Raw genomic sequence first — 18,949 nt, 5'->3', positions numbered from 1 at the left:
TTTTTACTATCTTATCTATTAAAAATCCATCACAATATATACACATTTCAAATAGTCTGGGAAGATCAGTAAGATTTCTTTTTCTTACATAAATTAATAGTTTTATTCAGCAAGGATTAAATCGATAAAAAGTGACTAAAAACATTTATGATGCCTCAAAAGATTTCTATTTCAAATAAATGCTTTTCTTTTGAACTTTCTATTCAACAAATAATCCTGGAAATAAAAAGATTAATAATGGTTTCCACAAAAATATGAATCATCATAACTATTTTTAACATTGATAATAATAAGAAATGTTTTGCATCAAATCAGCATATTAGAGTGATTTCTGAAGGATCATGTAACACTGAAGACTGGAGTAATGATGCTGAAAATTCATGCCATCACAGGAATACATAATAATTTAAAATGTTTTAACTGTACTTGGTTGTAACTTGGTTTAATAGAAAGGCCCTCATAACATATCTTTTTATATAAAATGTTACATTGATCTGTGATTCTGATACCGAAAAGAGTTGCCGATAATAATGTTATCAGTTGTTTCGTAGATGTGCAGACTCATTTTGCCAGGCATGGTTGAAAGGTAAACCCGCAGCCGGCTCTGATCTTATCTGTTCAATTATGAGAACTGTGTTTATTCTTTAACTGAGGGCTTGTGTTTACTCTCAGGGGAAAAGGCCTCATTATAAACATATCATCAGAGGCAGCCTCTCAGCCTCAGCCAATGGTGTCAGTGTATTCTGCAACTAAGGTACAACGTTGTTACAAACAAACCACATTTCACATGCTTCTATATTTGAATAAAATACGACCTTGCACAAACAAAAACACTAAAGTGACTAAAGTGTGTCTTGCTCTTCTCTTACACCCAGATATTTGTTACATATTTCTCTCGCAGTCTGCATGCAGAATACAGGTCAAGAGGAATCACGGTTCAAGTAAGTCCAGTACTAGTAAACATCTTGTATAAACATTGCCAAACGTTGATGTTATTTCTCTTCCTTTGTCCAGTGTGTAGCCCCGTTTGTGGTCTCCACAAATATGACTTATAATGTGCCGGTGAATCCACTGGTAAAAAGTGCTGCTTCTTTTGCTAGAGATGCTCTGAACACTGTAGGTTACACAACGTACACAAGTGGATGTTTAACTCATGCACTGCAGGTAAACACCACACACAAATCAGTTTGTACAGTCTGGGAATGCAGCTTTTATACAAATTTTTTATCCTCCTCAATACACAGTTTGTACTATATAAAGATACAGGGTTGTGTGATAATGTAGAAATGTATTTTATTTTTTAAAAAAACTAAAATTTAGAAATCTGAATATGTTAAAGAAAGATTATTTACCACCCTTTGTTGTTTCAGCACATTGCTCTGTCCATTTTTTTCCCGGGCTGGCTGCGTCTCACGTCCTTTTGTGTAAAACTCGTGGCAAAATTTGCTCGTGCCATTGAACCAAAATTAAAGGAGAGGATGGCGCAGACAATCAACAAACAGGACTGACACAAACCGTGGACCACAGAGATGTACATAACACACAAACATATGCCCAATGATATTAATAAGAACTATACACACAAACTGTTTCTACTGCAGTGACAGGCAATCAGGTGCATTGTAACAATACACCCACGTTTATACATTTTCTGTTAGGTTGGCAGATCCAAGGTCTATGTTCAGTTAATATGAGTGTATTTGTATAGGAATCAGATTCAGCAGTATCAAACTATTGACCCTTTTCACAGAGTTCAATGACATTTACACTAAGCTGGGTAAAAAAAAAAAAAGAAAGAAAAAAAGGTCACTTATGCTTACTAAGGCTGTGATTATTTGATAAAAAATACAGTAACATTTTGAAATATTACAATTTAATATAACTTTTATTTAAAATATGAAAAAAAAAAATCAAATGCAATTTATTCTGCAATGCTGAATTTTCAGTATAATTACTCCAGTCTTCGCAGTCACATGATCCTTCAGTAATCATTCTGGGTTCCAGAAGTAAAAACTCTGGTTTTTGAACCAAAGATTTTGAACGATAACTTGTACACCTTTAAATACAGACTTACTGTGAGCTACGAGGTTATATAGGTTGTAAATAATCATGTTTAACAGTGGAATTCCTGGTGAAAAACTACATTAGCCATGATGCTGTACAGAAAATAACACCAATCAGAGAACAAAGCAAAACACCCCAAAATTAGCTCTCTAGCTCCGCCCACTCCCATGAAGCACTGTATTCTAAATTTGGAAATGTGAAAAAGAGCCACAGGACTGGAACACATTAACTACTTTATAATAGCTAGTTTATACTGTAGGCTATTTAAATACTTAATGTATTTATTGCTTTTCCATAATGTGACATGAACACACTCTAGGGTGGAATATAATTATAAATTCAGCATAAAGAAAGTCAATGAAGGAAAAAGATGACAAATGTTTTGTTTAATCATTTAATATTCAGTTTACAAACTCTACATTCAGTCGTATGATTAAGCTATTACATATACATTGCTAGTGCTGGTTAATTGCAGTACATCCTAACTGAACTTCCTGTTGAGCTAAATTGTCAACCAAAGATCATGATTGTATACTGTGATTGTATGAATGTATTTTTGAAAGTATATTAATGTTAATGATGTGCCTTAACGATTTCTGATTTCTAAATATTCCGGATTATATGTAAACTGGATTGTGTAACGCAATTTTTACATACTTAAAGCACTGTTAATAAAAACAAAAACTTTTTTTTATATAATTATGTATGTAAAGAATGGAATTACTTGTTTATCATAAGACCTCTTGTACAGCTATTATAAAGGCCTGATATTCTTGGGCTTCTGCATTGTTTTTTGTTAATGCTGACAAATTAACACATGCGCAAATGTGCAAAATATTCAAGTATTATTTATAGCCAGTGTCCCTTTTCAGTTCCCAAAGACCAGCACAGACTCAACACAAACATCATCATCAGCTCGGACCAATCAGATGCCATTCATGACCTTTCACCTAGTACAAAGAGCATTTGTACTGTAAAAACATGTGCACAAGAAAACACTTTCACTCTTTCTCCCTGCTTTCTCATACAAGCACACACAAAATGTAATAATAATAAATAACAGCATGTCTGTCCATATGATTATCCAGTAAATACACCATGAATGCACAAATCCATTGTAAGAACTCTAATCGGATGCTGGGAACAGCATTTCTGCCATCACACCAAAAATGACCTAAACCCCTGAGGACTCCTCATTGGCCTGCAAGCTCTACCTGGGTCAAAATTGGTTCAGAGGGTTGTTTCATACTAAGAAAAAGCAGAAATGATTAACAAAACGCCTCAACAGTGTATCACAATAACAAAATGCAGAAATGATTAACAAAATGATTCAACAGTACATCACAATAACAAAAATTGAGTGAACAGGGTCACTTTGCCCTATTACTGTGCCAACAATAACCATGTCTCATTTAGACAAATACTTTCCATCCCAATTAAAGTCAATGTTATTTTTTCCATACAGTGTCTTGCACAAACACAAAAACATGGATCACAGGATCTGTTTAAATATTTACACTTACTGTCTTGACACTTGAATGAACATTAGCCATTCAAATTTATAGCCCTTTCCACGAAAACACTAAACTTTCTGTTGATGAGATCAAACGGAGACGCATGAAGAACGCAAAAATAACCGCACACTGCAACATGATTTGGCAGTATACACCCATAAACACAAGCCGTTTTCACCAATAACACACACTCCATCCATCCATCTTTAAATAACATTTTTGAATGGGAGAGCACAAACTCCACCCATTTTTGATGGTCTTCAAAATCACCCACCATTTAAGAAGTACTTGTACACTTGTATTCCGCTCACTAACATTTCAGATTTTCCTCTCTATCACACAAACACGCTTTGGTTATTGTTTTCTCAGAGCTCAGTACATGTGACTGGTGTGACCCCGTGAATCAAGAGAGCTGGACCCAGGTCTCGTGTCAAAGCGTCCAGCTGCGTCAGGTACTGCTGTGACAGCTCCGAACTGGAGGGAGGGTGGGGCAAGTACAGGAAGCGCACCGCTGCTGTAGAGCTGTGTTCCTTCAGTAGGGCATTCACAGCACACAGGAAGTCTTCAGACACGTTTTGCCTCTCTGAGCTTTGCTCCCTAAACATGCGTGCCACGTTATCCCACGCCACAATCTTAATAGAGGCACGGATCCTCAGCTTGCCCAGCAACTCTCTAAATTGCTCCTCTTTAGCCAGCCAGCCCTGGTCTCCCGATTCAGACTCCACACAAACGAATATACGTAACCTCGCACGACGCCACCTGCTGGCCATGTTTAACACGCACGCCATCTGAAGCAGGAAAAGACTGCACACGTCTGCGTAACTGGCACTGTCAGGGGACAGTAGGTTTGTCGGCCACACGTCGATGGTGTCCACGCTGTCATTTCCCCTAATGCATGTTACACCTTTGCTATCAGGCGGTAGCTGGAAGAAGTACCTGGCTAAACAAACATTCTTGCCCATTTTTATGGCATCAAGGATGATGCTCACATACTCCTCGGGCTGCAGTGTGCGAGGGCTCTCCGCATGGCGCACCAGTGGAAAATGAGCCTGTAAGGATGGGAGGTCAACCCCAAAATTATCCCCCTCACCCCTATCGCCCTCGCAAAAGACAGGGTCCTGCAGGAAGTAGTCCTCTGGGTAGCAGTTGTCATAGAAGCCCAAGACCAGGGTATTAGGCTTCATACCTCCTGGAAAAGAAGAGAATACATAGAAGTATTGATACATTTTTAATAATTTGATTTCGATTGGAAGATTCTCTACATGTCATGTTATACAGAGCAGAGTTTCAAACTCATTTAAACTGTTCATTAAATTTGATTTACTAAATGATTTACTAAAAAGAACCAGCTCACAGTAGTCATTCGTTTCTGAAAATAACGTTATTAAAGAACCGCTATAAAGCCAAAACAATATTACCTTAAATTATATGTTTATCTCTGTAAAGCTGCTTTGAAACAATCTACATTGTTAAAAGCGCTATATAAATGAAGATGACTTGACTTGACTTGAAATGGACTACACTGGTCGTGCTGTAGGTTTTTGATTCACTAAAAAGAACCAGCTCACAAGTATCATTTGTTGTGAAATCAGTTTACACTGGTTGTGCTGTATCTTTATGAATCATTAATATGGACTAACTCATAGGAGTCATTTGTTTGTGAAACAGTCTATACTGGTTTTGTGTTTTTGATGCACTAAAAAGAACCGGCTCACAAGATGCCTAACCACAAAAGCCTAAATGACACAAACAGTGATTGTTTACAGCCAACTCAAGATTATGTTCAGCTAAACTGAAGGAAGTGCTTTCTTTGAATACATTTAAAGTTCTCTTACAAACTGCTCTAAAGGGAACGTGTTGCTTTTTTCCTTGTGGTTTGAGTACTTTTATGGTATTTTTTTTAGCAGTCTATGTGTTTTAATATGCGAAACAATTGGCTTTTTTTTAAAGTGAAACTATTTGTGCTGCCAACTTGTCTAGGACTCTCTGTCTGTAATTTCACTGGCTAGGCACTTGTACTTTGTACAGTAACAATGAAGATCTAGAATCTAATCTAATAGATGCTTTCTGGCTCCGTATCAAAAAGATATCCTGATCAGGAAATGTCTCACCCAGTCCAGTGATGCGGAGCAGATGTTGAGTGCCCTGCCTGACGGAGGGAGAAAGAGTCAGATCCACAAAGGCCTTCACACCCAACTTATCCACCAGACTCAACCAGAAATTATACTGCGGCTGCACTGGGTCTGAGGGCAACATGTCTGCAAGAGAGAGTTCAGAGAGATTACGTTTGGTCATTTGCTCCTTTCCATTCTGTGTGCAACAACATGATAAAGTAAAATGAGTTTACAGGAGGAAGAGAGGAAGATTGTTTAATAAAGGGATAGTTCAGCCAAAAATGAGAATTCTGTCATCATTTAGACATTTGTTATTAAGAAAATATTTTTAGATATTCATTTTTAGACGTGTTTTTTGTCAATGCCAATCAAAATGGTTTGGTTATCGACATTCTTCAAAATATCTTCTTCTATGCTTTGCAGAAGAAAGAAGTCAAACAGGTTTGGAACGACAATTTTTGGGTGAAGTGTCCCTTGAGGTTCTATGGGGGTGGATGAGCCCGAGTTACCAGCCAAACTGACTGAAATGAACAGATTACAATTGAAACATTACATTAGCTGCAAAAATGTAACCAAAACAAAACAACTTGAGGTATTTTGGTGTATCCGACTTCCCTGAAAAGTGTAAAAGCCCTGTGACTATGTGATGTTATCAAAACATGGCTCTGTTTATTTGAGCATCCTGACCAGACTCACACAGCAACAATGACCCCGTTTACATAAACTCAGGAAATGTTTATGCAACTGCACATAGTTTTTGGAGAAAGCAGCATTCTAAAACATTAGGTATACATGATCTCTGATTTTTTCTTTAAGAATCAGAGGAAGCAGTTAAAACGTCTGGATTTCAGCCAGAGATCATAAAAACACATAAGTGGTAACTAACAAGGGTCGAAACTTTTGGTCTATTGGTCTTGTGAAACTTGGGTTCTCTCATAAAGCTGCCGCCTGAACCTAATACCCCTTTTGTCCTACCTAGATCGCCGATCTGTACATGTCCAAGAACAAACAGCCCTCCTTTCTTCAGCTGGTTGACAAAGCAGATGAGCTGACAGGAGGAGCGTGGGTTTGCCACCATCAGTAAGACCTGCGGCCGCCAGAACTTCACATGATCCTTACGGGAGTCTAACATCAGAAGGTACTTCCTCACCTGAAAGAGCACAGAAAGATTGTCTTATGGATTTAAAATTTAGTGCATTCACATGTGTTTTGTGTGCGTGTATGTACCTGATGGAAGATTAGTGCTTGGCTGATGTAGCCCCAGCTGCTGGTGGGAGAGCGGTAGTGCAGGATCAGCAGGAGGAGTAGCAGCAGGACGATACTGGCCGAGGAATACACTGGGTTTATCACGAACATCATTACCACACAGCTGACAATACCCAACAAACATGTGTGCCAAGAGAAAAACTGAAATGTGGGCCTGGAAAGAAAGAAGAATAAATACTTACACTACTGTTCAAAAATTTGGGGTCATTACGATTTTAAGAAATAAATACTTCTATTCCGCAAGGACGCATTAAATCAATCAAAAGTGACAGTAAAGATTTCTATTTCATGCTGGTCTTTTAAACTTTACACATAATATTTCTGTTTTTCCTGTATTTTTTTGATCCAATAAATGCAACCTTGGTCAGCAAAAGAGACTATCAAAAACATATAACCGACCCCAAACTTTTTGAAAGGTAGCGTACATTTACAAACTAAAGAATTGACAGAACATGTCCTTTGAGTGATTATCAAAAGCAAACTGAAAAACCACCACAGGGTAAAAAACAATAAAAAGGTTATTATTAGACACAAGTTAAAAATAAGAGATTCTTACATTGCGAGATAAAAGTCATGAAGTCACAAACCCAAGAAATAAAGTTCCAGATGCAAGACAGTCACATTATAACATATGAAGGCACATTGTGAGATATAAAGTCACAATTAGGGGTGGGCGATATGGCAAAAATATCATATCACGATTTTTTTCAGGAAAATCACAATTAACGATTTTATCACGATTCTTTTTATGTTGGTTTATGTTACTATTTTGTGACTTAGCATTACAGCCAATCTAATGTCCATATTTTAAAAACAAAGCCTTGGGTAACAAAATAACAAAATGGCAGACAGGGGCGAAGATAAATATATTTGTCATTATTTTCTTTGTTATTAAATATTAAGATCAAAGACACACATTACACATACACAACTTAATATACAAATGAAATAGGCTAAACAGTGCTTTACGTTTTCAGCTACAGTAGGTGTATTTAACAGTAGCATTGAAGAAAGTAATTAAATGAACAAATATGAAAATAAAACAAAACAGACTTCACTGTATAAATTATACATTGATACTTATTAAAGCTACTATTAAAGTTATCAGTCAAGAGCAGTGAGTGATTTTCTCTTTGCATTTTGTTGTTTTATTCAAATTATCATAAATTCAAATGATCATAATTTACTCTCTCAAGTTGTTTTAAACTCGAATAAGTTTCTTTCTTCTGTTGAAAATAAAAGTTATTTGGAAGAATGTGGGTAACCAAACAGTTGATATACCCCAGTGACTACCATAGTATATTTTTCTCCTATGGAAGTCAATGGGGACCAGCTATACTGTTTTGATAGCCACATTCTTCAAAATATTAATATTAGAAAAATATTAGAAACTATTAGAAGGAAATTAAAACAGGTTTGGAACAACATTATAGTGCGTAAATGATGAGATAATTTTTATTTTTGGGTGAACTATCCCTTTAAGGACAAGCGGCAGCGTGTTTACTATTGCTACTGTCTCTTTAAGAGCTGCACGCGACGCGTCTAATATACACGCATTTGACAAGCAGATTTTCTCTCAATTTTCTCAAGTTTGCTTTCACTTTAGACATAACCGACTTTGTTTATGTAAACCTTGTGTGTATTTAACAGTATAAGCACAATAAGACTCGAAAGATAACTTAGTCCAGTATCAAGGCGCTGGTAGACTGGCTTTTAGTGCATGTGAGCTTCACATGTACGCGCTGAGAAACGCACACGTTAGAACAGCGCATCAGCACGCGAATTAAATGTTTAACCGACAAGGCATTAAAGCACATGCAAATTGTGAACTTTTGTGAACTGCAGTCCCGTTCCGCTGCGTTAACATTTTATGTGAATATACGTCGTGTTGTTCAGTATGTTGGGACAGAGGCGCCAGAACAGCACGATTCTACGATATTTCTTCAAAAGCAGATCGTGGAGACATTTTAATCGTCCACGATCAAAAATCGTCATATCGCACACCCCTAGTCACAATAACCTTATAAAAAGACCACACACCCACACACACACGTACCTGAAGTTTGGAGCAGAGGCCCATTCCAGAGCCAGACAGGCCAAATCAACCGCAGCATACGCCAACAGGTAAAACACTGTCACGATACCAGCAATCACATTCAGCTGTCCTGCAAACAGCGTACACTACAACAAACACACACACAAAATCTTAAAGGCATACAATGCAAGATTTGTACCTTAATATAATAGCTTCGAAATCGTTTCGATGGTAAACAAACTCGTAGTAGGGCGAATGATCCCATTAGCAAAGCAGCGGGGGGGGACACCACTGGCAAAACCAGCAATGCAAGTTTGAGAGGTCCCAACAAATCTCGCAAGAATCACGACTTGTTTTACGGCACGACGTCACATACATCAACAACATATGAAGCAGCCTCTATGGAAGACACTAACACGCATTTCAGACGTGAATCATGGCAGAGACGATGAAGAAAACGAAGAAAGCGCGGTCGGAAGAGGAAAGAAAACGAGGGATCAGGCCGTGAGTGCAGAGACGGCTCTGCGTGAGTGGTATTTACGACAGTAACGTTAAATACAACTACTCCACAGTGACTCTAGGGGTCGCTGTTTGAGAAAAACGGAAACTGCATAGTGTGCCTTTAACAGACATACTCTTTATATTTTACGTGTCACAGAAATAGCATCCAAAGACATATGCACACAGCTCCCTGTACCTGCACCAGGCCCCAGGTGTAGAGCACAGATACCCATGGGTTCCCAGAGCTGGAGGTGACTGCAGCCGGAGCCAAAGGCAGACCTGAAACCAGATCACACACACAGCACAGATCAACAAACCCATGACACACCCCAACAGAGCAGTACTATCATCTCACTCCAGGATACTATTACACCATCATATCATAACAGTCTCCTCAAACTCAGCCATGTAACTTAGTTGCTGCGTCAATGGGTGGTTAACAGTATGATTTCCTAAATCCAGGGAATTATACTGTTAGGACATCATTTTATATGTTTACACTACCATTTAAAAGTTTGGGGTCATTTAATTTTTTCAAGAAATTAATACTTTTATTCCAAAAAGATGCATTCAATTTGTCAAAAGTCAGAATAAGAACTTGAACACTGTTACAAAAAGTTCTTTTGAACTTTCTATTAGTTATAAAATCCTGAAAAACTGTACATGAATGAAAAAATGTAATGATGCTGAAAATTCAGCTGTGCCATCATATAAATAAATTACATTTTAAAATGTAATAAATTAAAAACAGCTATTTTCAGTTGTAATACATTTCACAATATTTTACTAATTAATAAATAAAATCGTTTTATAGTATTTTTGATCAAATAAGTGCAGCCTTGGTGAACAAAAAAAAAAAATCTTTCAAAAACATAAAAACAAATGTTACTGACACCAAACTTTTCAACTCTAGTGTATAATCATAATCAAATAGTAATTTAGTAAAGAGTCTTAGAAAAAGTGTGTGACATTAAATCATACAAGAATTTAAAATGTGTTATATGAGCCATGATAAATGAGCCAGACAAATATATTCTTATTCTTTTTCTTTTATGCAAACAATCCGAAAATAGTGAACTGATGTTTCCTATTTGTACATGCATTATATTTTAAATAAATGTGTACTGGTGTTTTGAAGAGGCTTGCCTTCTAGATATCTTACATTTATGCTGTTTTACGCTTGTTTATTCCTTAAATTGAAACTTTTCAAGATGCTTTACATAACTTAGTTTTCTACAATAAGTTTCTATATAATAATAATAATCTGTAATAACTCTGTCACCACGATCCCACTGTGTGACAAATCATTTTCTGTGATTCCTGTGAATGATTTTTTAAATATATGTTTTGACAGGAATTTTTTTAATAATAAATAAATTCTCAATAAGAATAGATTGTTTTTTGATTCAGTCAATTAACCGATTTCAGTAGAAAATGATTGAAGGAAATGAGCATGTGTTATGATTCCTTTAGTAAAAATGTCCCTTTTTTACCTTCTTGCACAGAACATATGACCTCTCACACCATAAAACAGCCTAGAAAATGTGACAAAAATGAAAAATATTCACTAATCATTTTTCTTAGGAACCATGAATACCGTTTTCCAAGTATTGCTCAATAACAAGCCCAAGAATTTTCCGATAACACTTCTTGTGGAGATGTCAACAACCATACCATATATCACCATCTCAGTATCAGTTTCCAGTCTGAAATTTGTCCCTTAAAGAGACCAAACCCTCAAATGCACACTAACCAAAAAGCTTGTCCAGAGCAAGAGCGTGGAGGATTCGGGAAGCTCCTATCATGGAGCACATAGCAGCTGAGAGAGACGCGCAGTACACCCCAATCGTCACCAGCGGAGGCCACACGTTCACACGCTGGAACACTGCATAATCATTGATCAACAACAACCTGAGAGAGAGAAACCAAGAGAACGACAGGAGGAATAAAGGAGAGACGAATGAGAGGAAAAACAAAGCATTGTGTAAACGCATGTTTTCCCATGTGGCTTGAGTGTCGTTAACGGCACCTGTCGCAGGTAGAGCTCAGGAGCAGGAAGAGAAGCAGGTAGACAGTGAAGGTGTAGGACACCGCTATGATAGTCCCTTTAGGTATTGACTCACTGGGGTCCTTCAGCTCACCTGAGGAAGTGAGACAAATCAAATGACATGTTTTTGACAGTACTGTAAAAGGCAACACAAACACATCAGCAACCAAAAAGAGTATCCAATTAAAGTAACTGCGTGAATGGTGTATGTGGGCGTCTGTGGTTTTGTACCCGACATGTTGGCTCCTGCCATGATGCCTGTGCAGCTAGTGAACATCACAGCAAATACAGTGGCGAAAGACATCATTGTGTTGGTACTGTAGTCCAGAGAGTAGCGCGCTACAGGAGGAAACATGTGGACAAAATTCATGCTAGTGCAGTAATTATAGAAATTAATGAAAAGGGCTTTATGTGTGCTCCCTGATGGTTGACTGCAATACAGAGCCTGTTATATATGGCTGCATTTGAGGTGATCCATAATCTTCCAAGTACTCTGCAAACTATTATGATTTTAGTGGAAAACTAAATTTTATTACTGTACTTGCATGTACTTGTACCACACTACAATAATATCAACACCGTGGAAATTCATGGAGAATTTGCTGTTAACATGTTTGTACATAGGTCAGAGATAACTTTCTGTTTCTGCTGTTGGTCTCTTTACTACTGTACTTACAGTCATGCTCAAAAGTTTATATACACCTTGCAGAATCTGCTAAATGTTCATTATTATAACAAAATAATAGGGATCATACAAAATGTATGCTAGATATTTTACATAAAAAGATGTTTACATATAGTCCACAAGACAAAAAAAAAGAAATAGCTGAATTTTAAAAAAATGACCCCGTTCAAACGTTTACATACCCTTGATTCTTAATACTGGATCCTTGATCCAGTGTCGCTGGATGATCCACGACTGTGTTTTTTGTGATGGTTGTCCCTGAGTCCCTTGTTTGTCCTGAGCAGTTAAACTGCCCAATGTTATTCAGAAAAATCCTTCAGTTTTCCAGCATCTTTTGCATATTTGAACCCTTTTCAGCAGTGACTATGATTTTGAGATACATATTTTCACACGGAGGGCATTTGAGGGACTCACACACAACCATTAAAAAAGGTACAAACATTCATTGATGCTCCAGATAGAAACACAATGCATTAAGAGCAGGGGGTGAAAACTTTTGAACAGGATGAAGATGTCCAAATGTTTCTTATTTTGTTTAAACAATTTTTTTATTTAGTACTGCGACACAGTATTAAGAATCAAGGGTAAGTACTTTTGACGGGATCATTTTTATAAATTCCACAATTTTTTTGCCTTGTGGAGTATATGTAAACATCTTTTATGTCAAATATCATATTGAGGACAGGACTAAATATAAAATAATATGCATTTTGTATGATCCCCATTTTGAGCAAGACTGTATCTCTGTTATATTATTTATAAATATCTCTTAATTAAAAACTTTAATCAAACATGCTTTAGTTTAAACAATCCAACAATCTAAAAGTCTTTACTATCACATTTGATCAACTGAATGTATCTTTGCTGAATGAAAACATTAATTTCTTTAGAAGAAATCTTACTGAACTCAAACTACAATTATGTGCAAAAACTCATTATAAACTTCCTTTTCTTGTAAATCAAAATGTTCTTTTGAGGAACGTTCAATTTTTCTGTCAAATGTTTGCCTCTTTGTTTGCGTTTTTCAAAATATCATTAGAAAAGTATAAATATCCAATCATTTGAATATTTTTCCACTAAATGTTTTATCTAACAGACAGGACTCCATAATTGTGATCAGTCTCATTTGTCTTCGAAGTATTTTGAAATATAACTGCTAAAGAGCATCAACTGTAATCACCACAACAGTCAGTATCATTATTGCATTGATGATAATCTCACTCACGTCCAAGGTTGTTCTTTAATGTAGTGCCGTTGAAGCCTGTGTAGCTGGGGCTGACAGTGACGCTGTGGTTGTTGTCGTATGTGTGTGTGATGTTGAAGCGCTGTGGACTGAGTATAAGGGGGCTGATGATGATGGAGATCAGAGACACCGTCACCACCACCAGAATGATAAAAGAGGCTTTGGCGTAGATATGAGCACCGACCAGACACACCACCAGACATAGCAACAGCACTACAGAGGAGTACAACACGGTGTACCAGTAGCCCTGCGGCAACACATGCAGCCCCTGTGACACAGCAGAGCCTGGAGAGAGAAGAAAAGAGAAGCTTCGCTGTAAAAAAAGCTCTGTGTTACTGATTTCATTTGCTTCAAAGACAGTTTAGCGCTCACCTGGATCCTTCCCGAAGACGTCCAGTATGGCCTCCACCAGGCCGAGGACATAGACGCCACATGCACATACCTTCGCCAAGTAAAACATAAGGCCGATACTGCCTCCAAACTCTGGCCCCAGAGAACGACTGATCATGACTAATACTAAAGAGTTAAACGTCAACAACAACAATATGCAAACACTCATGAACAACAAATTCCAATAGGAAGGGAGGGAGCATCCATATGCCTTTCTCACTCTGAGGGGCAAAGCCCTTGAAGTGGAGACTTTGGATGAAGGAAGGCACCTGTGTGTCAAAATGTAGCCGTTTGGAATGCACTTGGCAAAGGGAGCAATGAAGACAATGTAATTTCTTCATTATTCTCACCTTAACCCTGGTTTTAGGGTTAAGGTTAGGGTTAGTCATTTAGTCGGGGCTAGGATTGCATTATATCAATTAATGCCCTCACAAAGATAGTTCAACCAAAAAATTCAAATTCTGTCATTAATTACTCACCCTCATGTTATAACAAACCAGTAAGACAAATTAAGATTTTTTTTTTAATGAAATCCGAGAGCTTTGCATCCTCACATAGACTGCAACGTAATCACCACTTTCAAGGCCCATAAAGGTACAAAAGACTTAATAAAGGAAAAATAGTCCATGTGTCTAAAGTGGTTCAAGATTAAAAGCACAATAGGTGATTCTCTACAAAAAAAAATGTGTTATGCTGATTGAAAATCTCCTCATATCTTGATAGCAATCACAATGTTTAGCGGTCTAAATGCCAGTGGAAGGCATAGAACCATAAGTTCATCCATTTATTTAATTTGGTCAGAATTAAATCATACCATTTGTGTCCCCTGTCAGTCAGCATGTGTTTATATAACACTGCGCAGCCTGTTCATGCAGACATCATACGCCATTAGCACGTTCTCGTACACTGTGCAAACAGAGTGAGAATGGCAGGCAAACAACCTAACTTTCCTTCTGAACCGACAACAAGTGGAAGATTTTCAAGTTTGACAGTACAGTTACAGTTGTACCGCTGACTTTGCCCTATGCAGATAACTCAGTGAGATTCGACTGTGCTGCGCCATGTCCTGACATCGCATAGGAATAAAGCTGAAATACAGTGCATTCTTTCCTTTATGTCAACAGGTCAACTTCTGAATTGGAGTCATTTCACAATCACATGCTTATGTATACAAGCAAGCGCTTCTGTTTCTCCCCTTACTGTACTGTAAAGTTTTCTCACAGGTGAATGACACATGATGTAATCCGAATCGCTATGGACGTAATCCAATAACGTTGTCTCTGGTCGTCTCGCTTCTGGCCTGTGTATTTCATGTGTTTTGGAGGAGGCGTGTCTTTGGACGGTGATTTGCAGGGAGGGTGGGATCGTATGCTTTCAATGCTAGCCGGCTAAAGTTAGCATTTCCCAGATCGCCTATTGCACCTTTAATGTTATGAAGCGACGAGAATACTTTTTGTGCACAAAAAAACAAACAGAAACAATGACTTTATTCAACAATTTCTTCTCCTCTGTGTCAGTCTCTGACGCTGTTCACGTTGTAAACACAGTGCAGCACTTCCGGGTTCTACGTCAGAAACCCGGCTCAGTATCGGCCGGCTCCTGCGTCAGCAGCTCACGCATGTGTCGAGGTGCTCATGTGAACAGCGTCAGAGACTGACACGTAAGAGAAATATTTTTTGAATAAAGTCGTTATTTTTGTTGTTGTTTTTTTTTATGCACAAAAAGTGTTCTCGTCGCTGCATAACATTAAGGTTAAACCACTTTAGTCACATGGACTATTTTAACAATGTCCCTACTACCTTTCTGGGCCTTGAAAGTGGCAACTACGTTGCAGTCTATGGGGGGGGGGGGGGGGGTCCGAAATCTCTCGAATTTCAGAAAAAAATATCTTCATTTGTGTTCCGAAGATTAACAAAAGTCTTATGGGTTTGGAACAACATGAGAGTGAGTAATTAATGACAGAATTAAAATTTTTGGGTGAACCAACCCTTTAATTAATTTTCTTTATCTTAAACTTTCCTCCCATCTAGCTTAAAAATGAATCGACCCTGTGTCAAGTGACCATAAACGATAAAATGACTTCCTCTAAGTGACCATAGCATGTAACCTTTGTTAATGGACTTGAAGTTATCAAAGGGCTGGCCCTTTGTGAAGGGATTCAGTTGTTCACTTTCATTTGGAGAGCCCCTACAAATGGTGTCCCTTTACCTAATAGAGTGCAACAGTCGGGTTCCAGAAGTAAAAATTACATAAATTTTATCCATAAGGAAATTGATTTTGAACGATAGCTTATAAACCTTTAAAGACAGGCCTACTGTGAGCTACAATGTTGTTAATTCATGGTATTTGCTTCTGTTAAAGCCATCAGTCCACGTTATTTCAGCGTTTTTTTGTTTTTGTTTTGTTTTTTTCAATAATCGTGTTTAACAGTGGAATTCCTGGTGAAAAACTACATTACCAGAGAGTCAAAAAAACAACACACACCAAAATAGCTCTTTAGCTCCGCCCACTCCCATGAAGCATTGTGAATTATGTAATCAAATCTATCGCCCTACGCTCTCAAAATGCTGAAATGTTTGTATTTACGCCTCTTTTTGCAATAAACTTAAAAAGTATTGGTTTTTATACATATAATCAACATTTGTAAATGAGTAGTTTTTTATTTCTCTATAAATTGATTATGCAGTTCGCAAAGCTTCATGGGATTGTAGTTCTTTCCCTCAATAAAACCGTTAAGTGCACGGTCTTGTACCTTTGTATTTTTCTTTGTAGTGTAGTGATTCACCTCATAGCTGATTGGCTTGGTTCAGGGCTTATAACTCTTTAACAAAGACTATTTTAAAATCCCTATGGGAAAAATGGACGAAAAAATAAATACTTCTGGAACCAGCGCCGCTGAAAAAGGGGGCGGGCACTGTTGCACTATTGCCCTTCAAAAAACAGCATTTAGAATTCACCCTGCAACTAGCACTCTATAAGGCAGAGAGATTGGTTAAGGATACAGTAGGCCCCGCCCCCTTCCACAGCGCCATTAGTTGAAATAGCACATATAGACAGGATTGTCAATGAAATGATGAAGTAGGCCACAAACAGCATGAGGAGACCATGGAGAAGACCGGCCTGGCCCACAACAAAACCTGAAACATAGACATTTATCAGAATTATTTATGCACAAAAACACACCCAGAGCCACACAGAGGGGAATTATATTGCGATAGATCACCATATTAAAATGCTTTATAAAATCTCCTGCCATACTCTTCTGTCCTTTCCAATGTCACACTCACCTGTGCGAAGAAAGAGCACAATACTGAACATGGAGAGGATGGTGGGCACCATGACACCAAAAAAGGTGTTGAGTTTGCGGGGGTTTGATTTGGGCGATCCCTCTCCTGTCACTGCTGATACACCCCTGGAATCTTCAGCATCTCCCATCATGCTGTACACCCCGTGAACAAGAAGAGGCGAGTGCTCGTTTGCCATGGTCTGAAAAACAGGAACCTACAGATAAAACCGTTTCCTGTTCAGTACAATCAAACAAAAAACAAGAAAAGACACAAATAGATTTTTTAACTTTTGTCAGCTATTAAAAGAGCTTTGACTGTTTTTTATTATTATTGAAATATGCTAAATCTAAATTACTGTTCAAAAGCTTAGGGCCATTTTAATTGGTTAGTATTTTTATTTTGCAGGGGCACACTAAATTGCTCAAAATGACAGTGAAAACTGTTACAATGTTTTGAATTAACGCTGTTCTTTTGAACTTTCTATTCATCAAAAAATCGTGAAAAAAAAAATGGATCATGATTCCTCAAAAATATTATGCTGTTTTCAACATTTATAAATATTTCTTGAGCAGCAAATAAGCATTAGAATGATTTCTGAAGCATCATGTAACACTGAAGACTGGAGTAATGAAGCTGAAAAATCAGGAATAATTTACATTTAAAAATTTTTTTTTTTTTTTTAACTGTCATTTTAACCCTAATCTCAAACTTTTGAATGGTAGTGTGTATTTCTAATAATTATTATTTTAAAAATGGGTAAAAAAGCAGTCACTCTTACTATGGTAATGTCAAGTTCATGATAATTGGATAGGATTTCTTATATTGGCTTTATGTTTTTTTTTAATGTTTTTTTTTTTTTTTTACAGAGTTTACTTTCAAAACATCTAACGTTAGCTGATTAATTATTTTAGAGCTGAGCATAACTCATAACATAATCCCTTCACCATAGAAATGTCAGTGGCTTAGAATTGTGTTTATTTCCATGGCTTTTTCAGGCCTGAATCAGTTTCAGACAGTGGGAACCCTGAAACTACAAGACAATGAATGTCTCATTGAACGTCTTGGGTGTTTTTACAACAAATATTGCATCGTTCTAGTAGCGGAAGTGCATGACAATGTAAACAATCCGAAATACGCGGTTGAAAAACAAATGTTAAGTCCTATAAAGGTAAAGAGGATAACCTGACTATAAAATACCCCGCTGCCATACAACAACAACATCCAAGTAGTTTGAATAAACTAGCAGACATTCATTCCAGAAAAGGCATCTAACATTTCTAGAGGAGAATGAGACCTCCATCTCCTAAAGCAGTTACTGATGCCTGGGCGTGTACGGTTATCATCATTCGTGACACATAATGTTAACGGTAAAGTACAGTAGGGAGGTTAAGAAACAAACACAACCTACCTGTCCTTTATAAACAACAGCGGCGACTCCGATCTAAATGCTGTATGTTACTTCCGCTTTTAGAAGAAACTACACAAAACCACAAGAAAACCAAACTACTCGTTTTGAGAATGTGGATGCAGGATGTCCTAATGTTTCATCAGAGCATCATGTCGAGTTGGTTTCGTTTCTTTAAAGAATCGCAGGTGGAAAGTTCTCAGATCTCGTGATCAAACCCCCGGGACATGACGGATGGTGAGACCCCTGTGGACCTGACAATGAACAACAGACAGCAGGACCTAATGAAAACATAAATCTATTACGTAACGGTCCATGGAAAGGTCCTAATCGAAACCGTACTATCATACGGCAGTACGGCGGGACTGTGCGCCGCCTGGCTGACCCTTTATTTGTTT

General features: G+C 37.6%; 2 protein-coding genes across 6 annotated transcripts in view; one reads left to right on the top strand and one right to left on the bottom strand.

The window, feature by feature from the left end:
* hsd20b2 (hydroxysteroid (20-beta) dehydrogenase 2) overlaps positions 1-2,842 on the top strand; it is a 15,204-nt gene extending 12,362 nt beyond the window's left edge. For all 4 annotated transcript variants that reach the window (XM_082169198.1, XM_082169196.1, XM_082169197.1 and 1 more), the window contains 5 exons: positions 552-586; positions 673-754; positions 876-941; positions 1,015-1,164; positions 1,371-2,842. In XM_082169198.1, coding sequence (XP_082025324.1) covers positions 552-586; positions 673-754; positions 876-941; positions 1,015-1,164; positions 1,371-1,508 — 471 coding nt within the window. In that variant the 3' untranslated portion in view covers positions 1,509-2,842. The remainder of the gene's footprint in view (positions 1-551; positions 587-672; positions 755-875; positions 942-1,014; positions 1,165-1,370) is intronic.
* Positions 2,445-18,949, bottom strand: slc12a9 (solute carrier family 12 member 9). 2 transcript variants are annotated; one of them, XM_082169137.1, is made up of 14 exons: positions 18,555-18,949; positions 17,147-17,360; positions 16,862-16,996; positions 13,842-13,979; positions 13,452-13,754; positions 11,773-11,880; positions 11,524-11,635; positions 11,248-11,405; positions 9,691-9,773; positions 9,015-9,139; positions 6,920-7,112; positions 6,668-6,842; positions 5,690-5,836; positions 2,445-4,767 (listed from the first exon to the last, which is right to left on the bottom strand). In XM_082169137.1, the coding sequence occupies exons 2-14, from the start codon at positions 17,340-17,342 to the stop codon at positions 3,944-3,946; spliced, it is 2,697 nt and encodes an 898-aa protein (XP_082025263.1). In that variant the 5' UTR covers positions 17,343-17,360; positions 18,555-18,949; the 3' UTR covers positions 2,445-3,943. The 2 variants fall into 2 exon arrangements, with proteins under 2 accessions (XP_082025263.1, XP_082025262.1); XM_082169136.1 differs by having other exon boundaries at positions 17,147-17,345.

Source organism: Leuciscus leuciscus (assembly GCF_965113295.1).
Source record: "Leuciscus leuciscus genome assembly, chromosome: 5".
Classification (NCBI taxonomy): Eukaryota; Metazoa; Chordata; class Actinopteri; order Cypriniformes; family Leuciscidae; genus Leuciscus; species Leuciscus leuciscus.
This window is presented reverse-complemented; position numbering and strand designations above follow the sequence as displayed.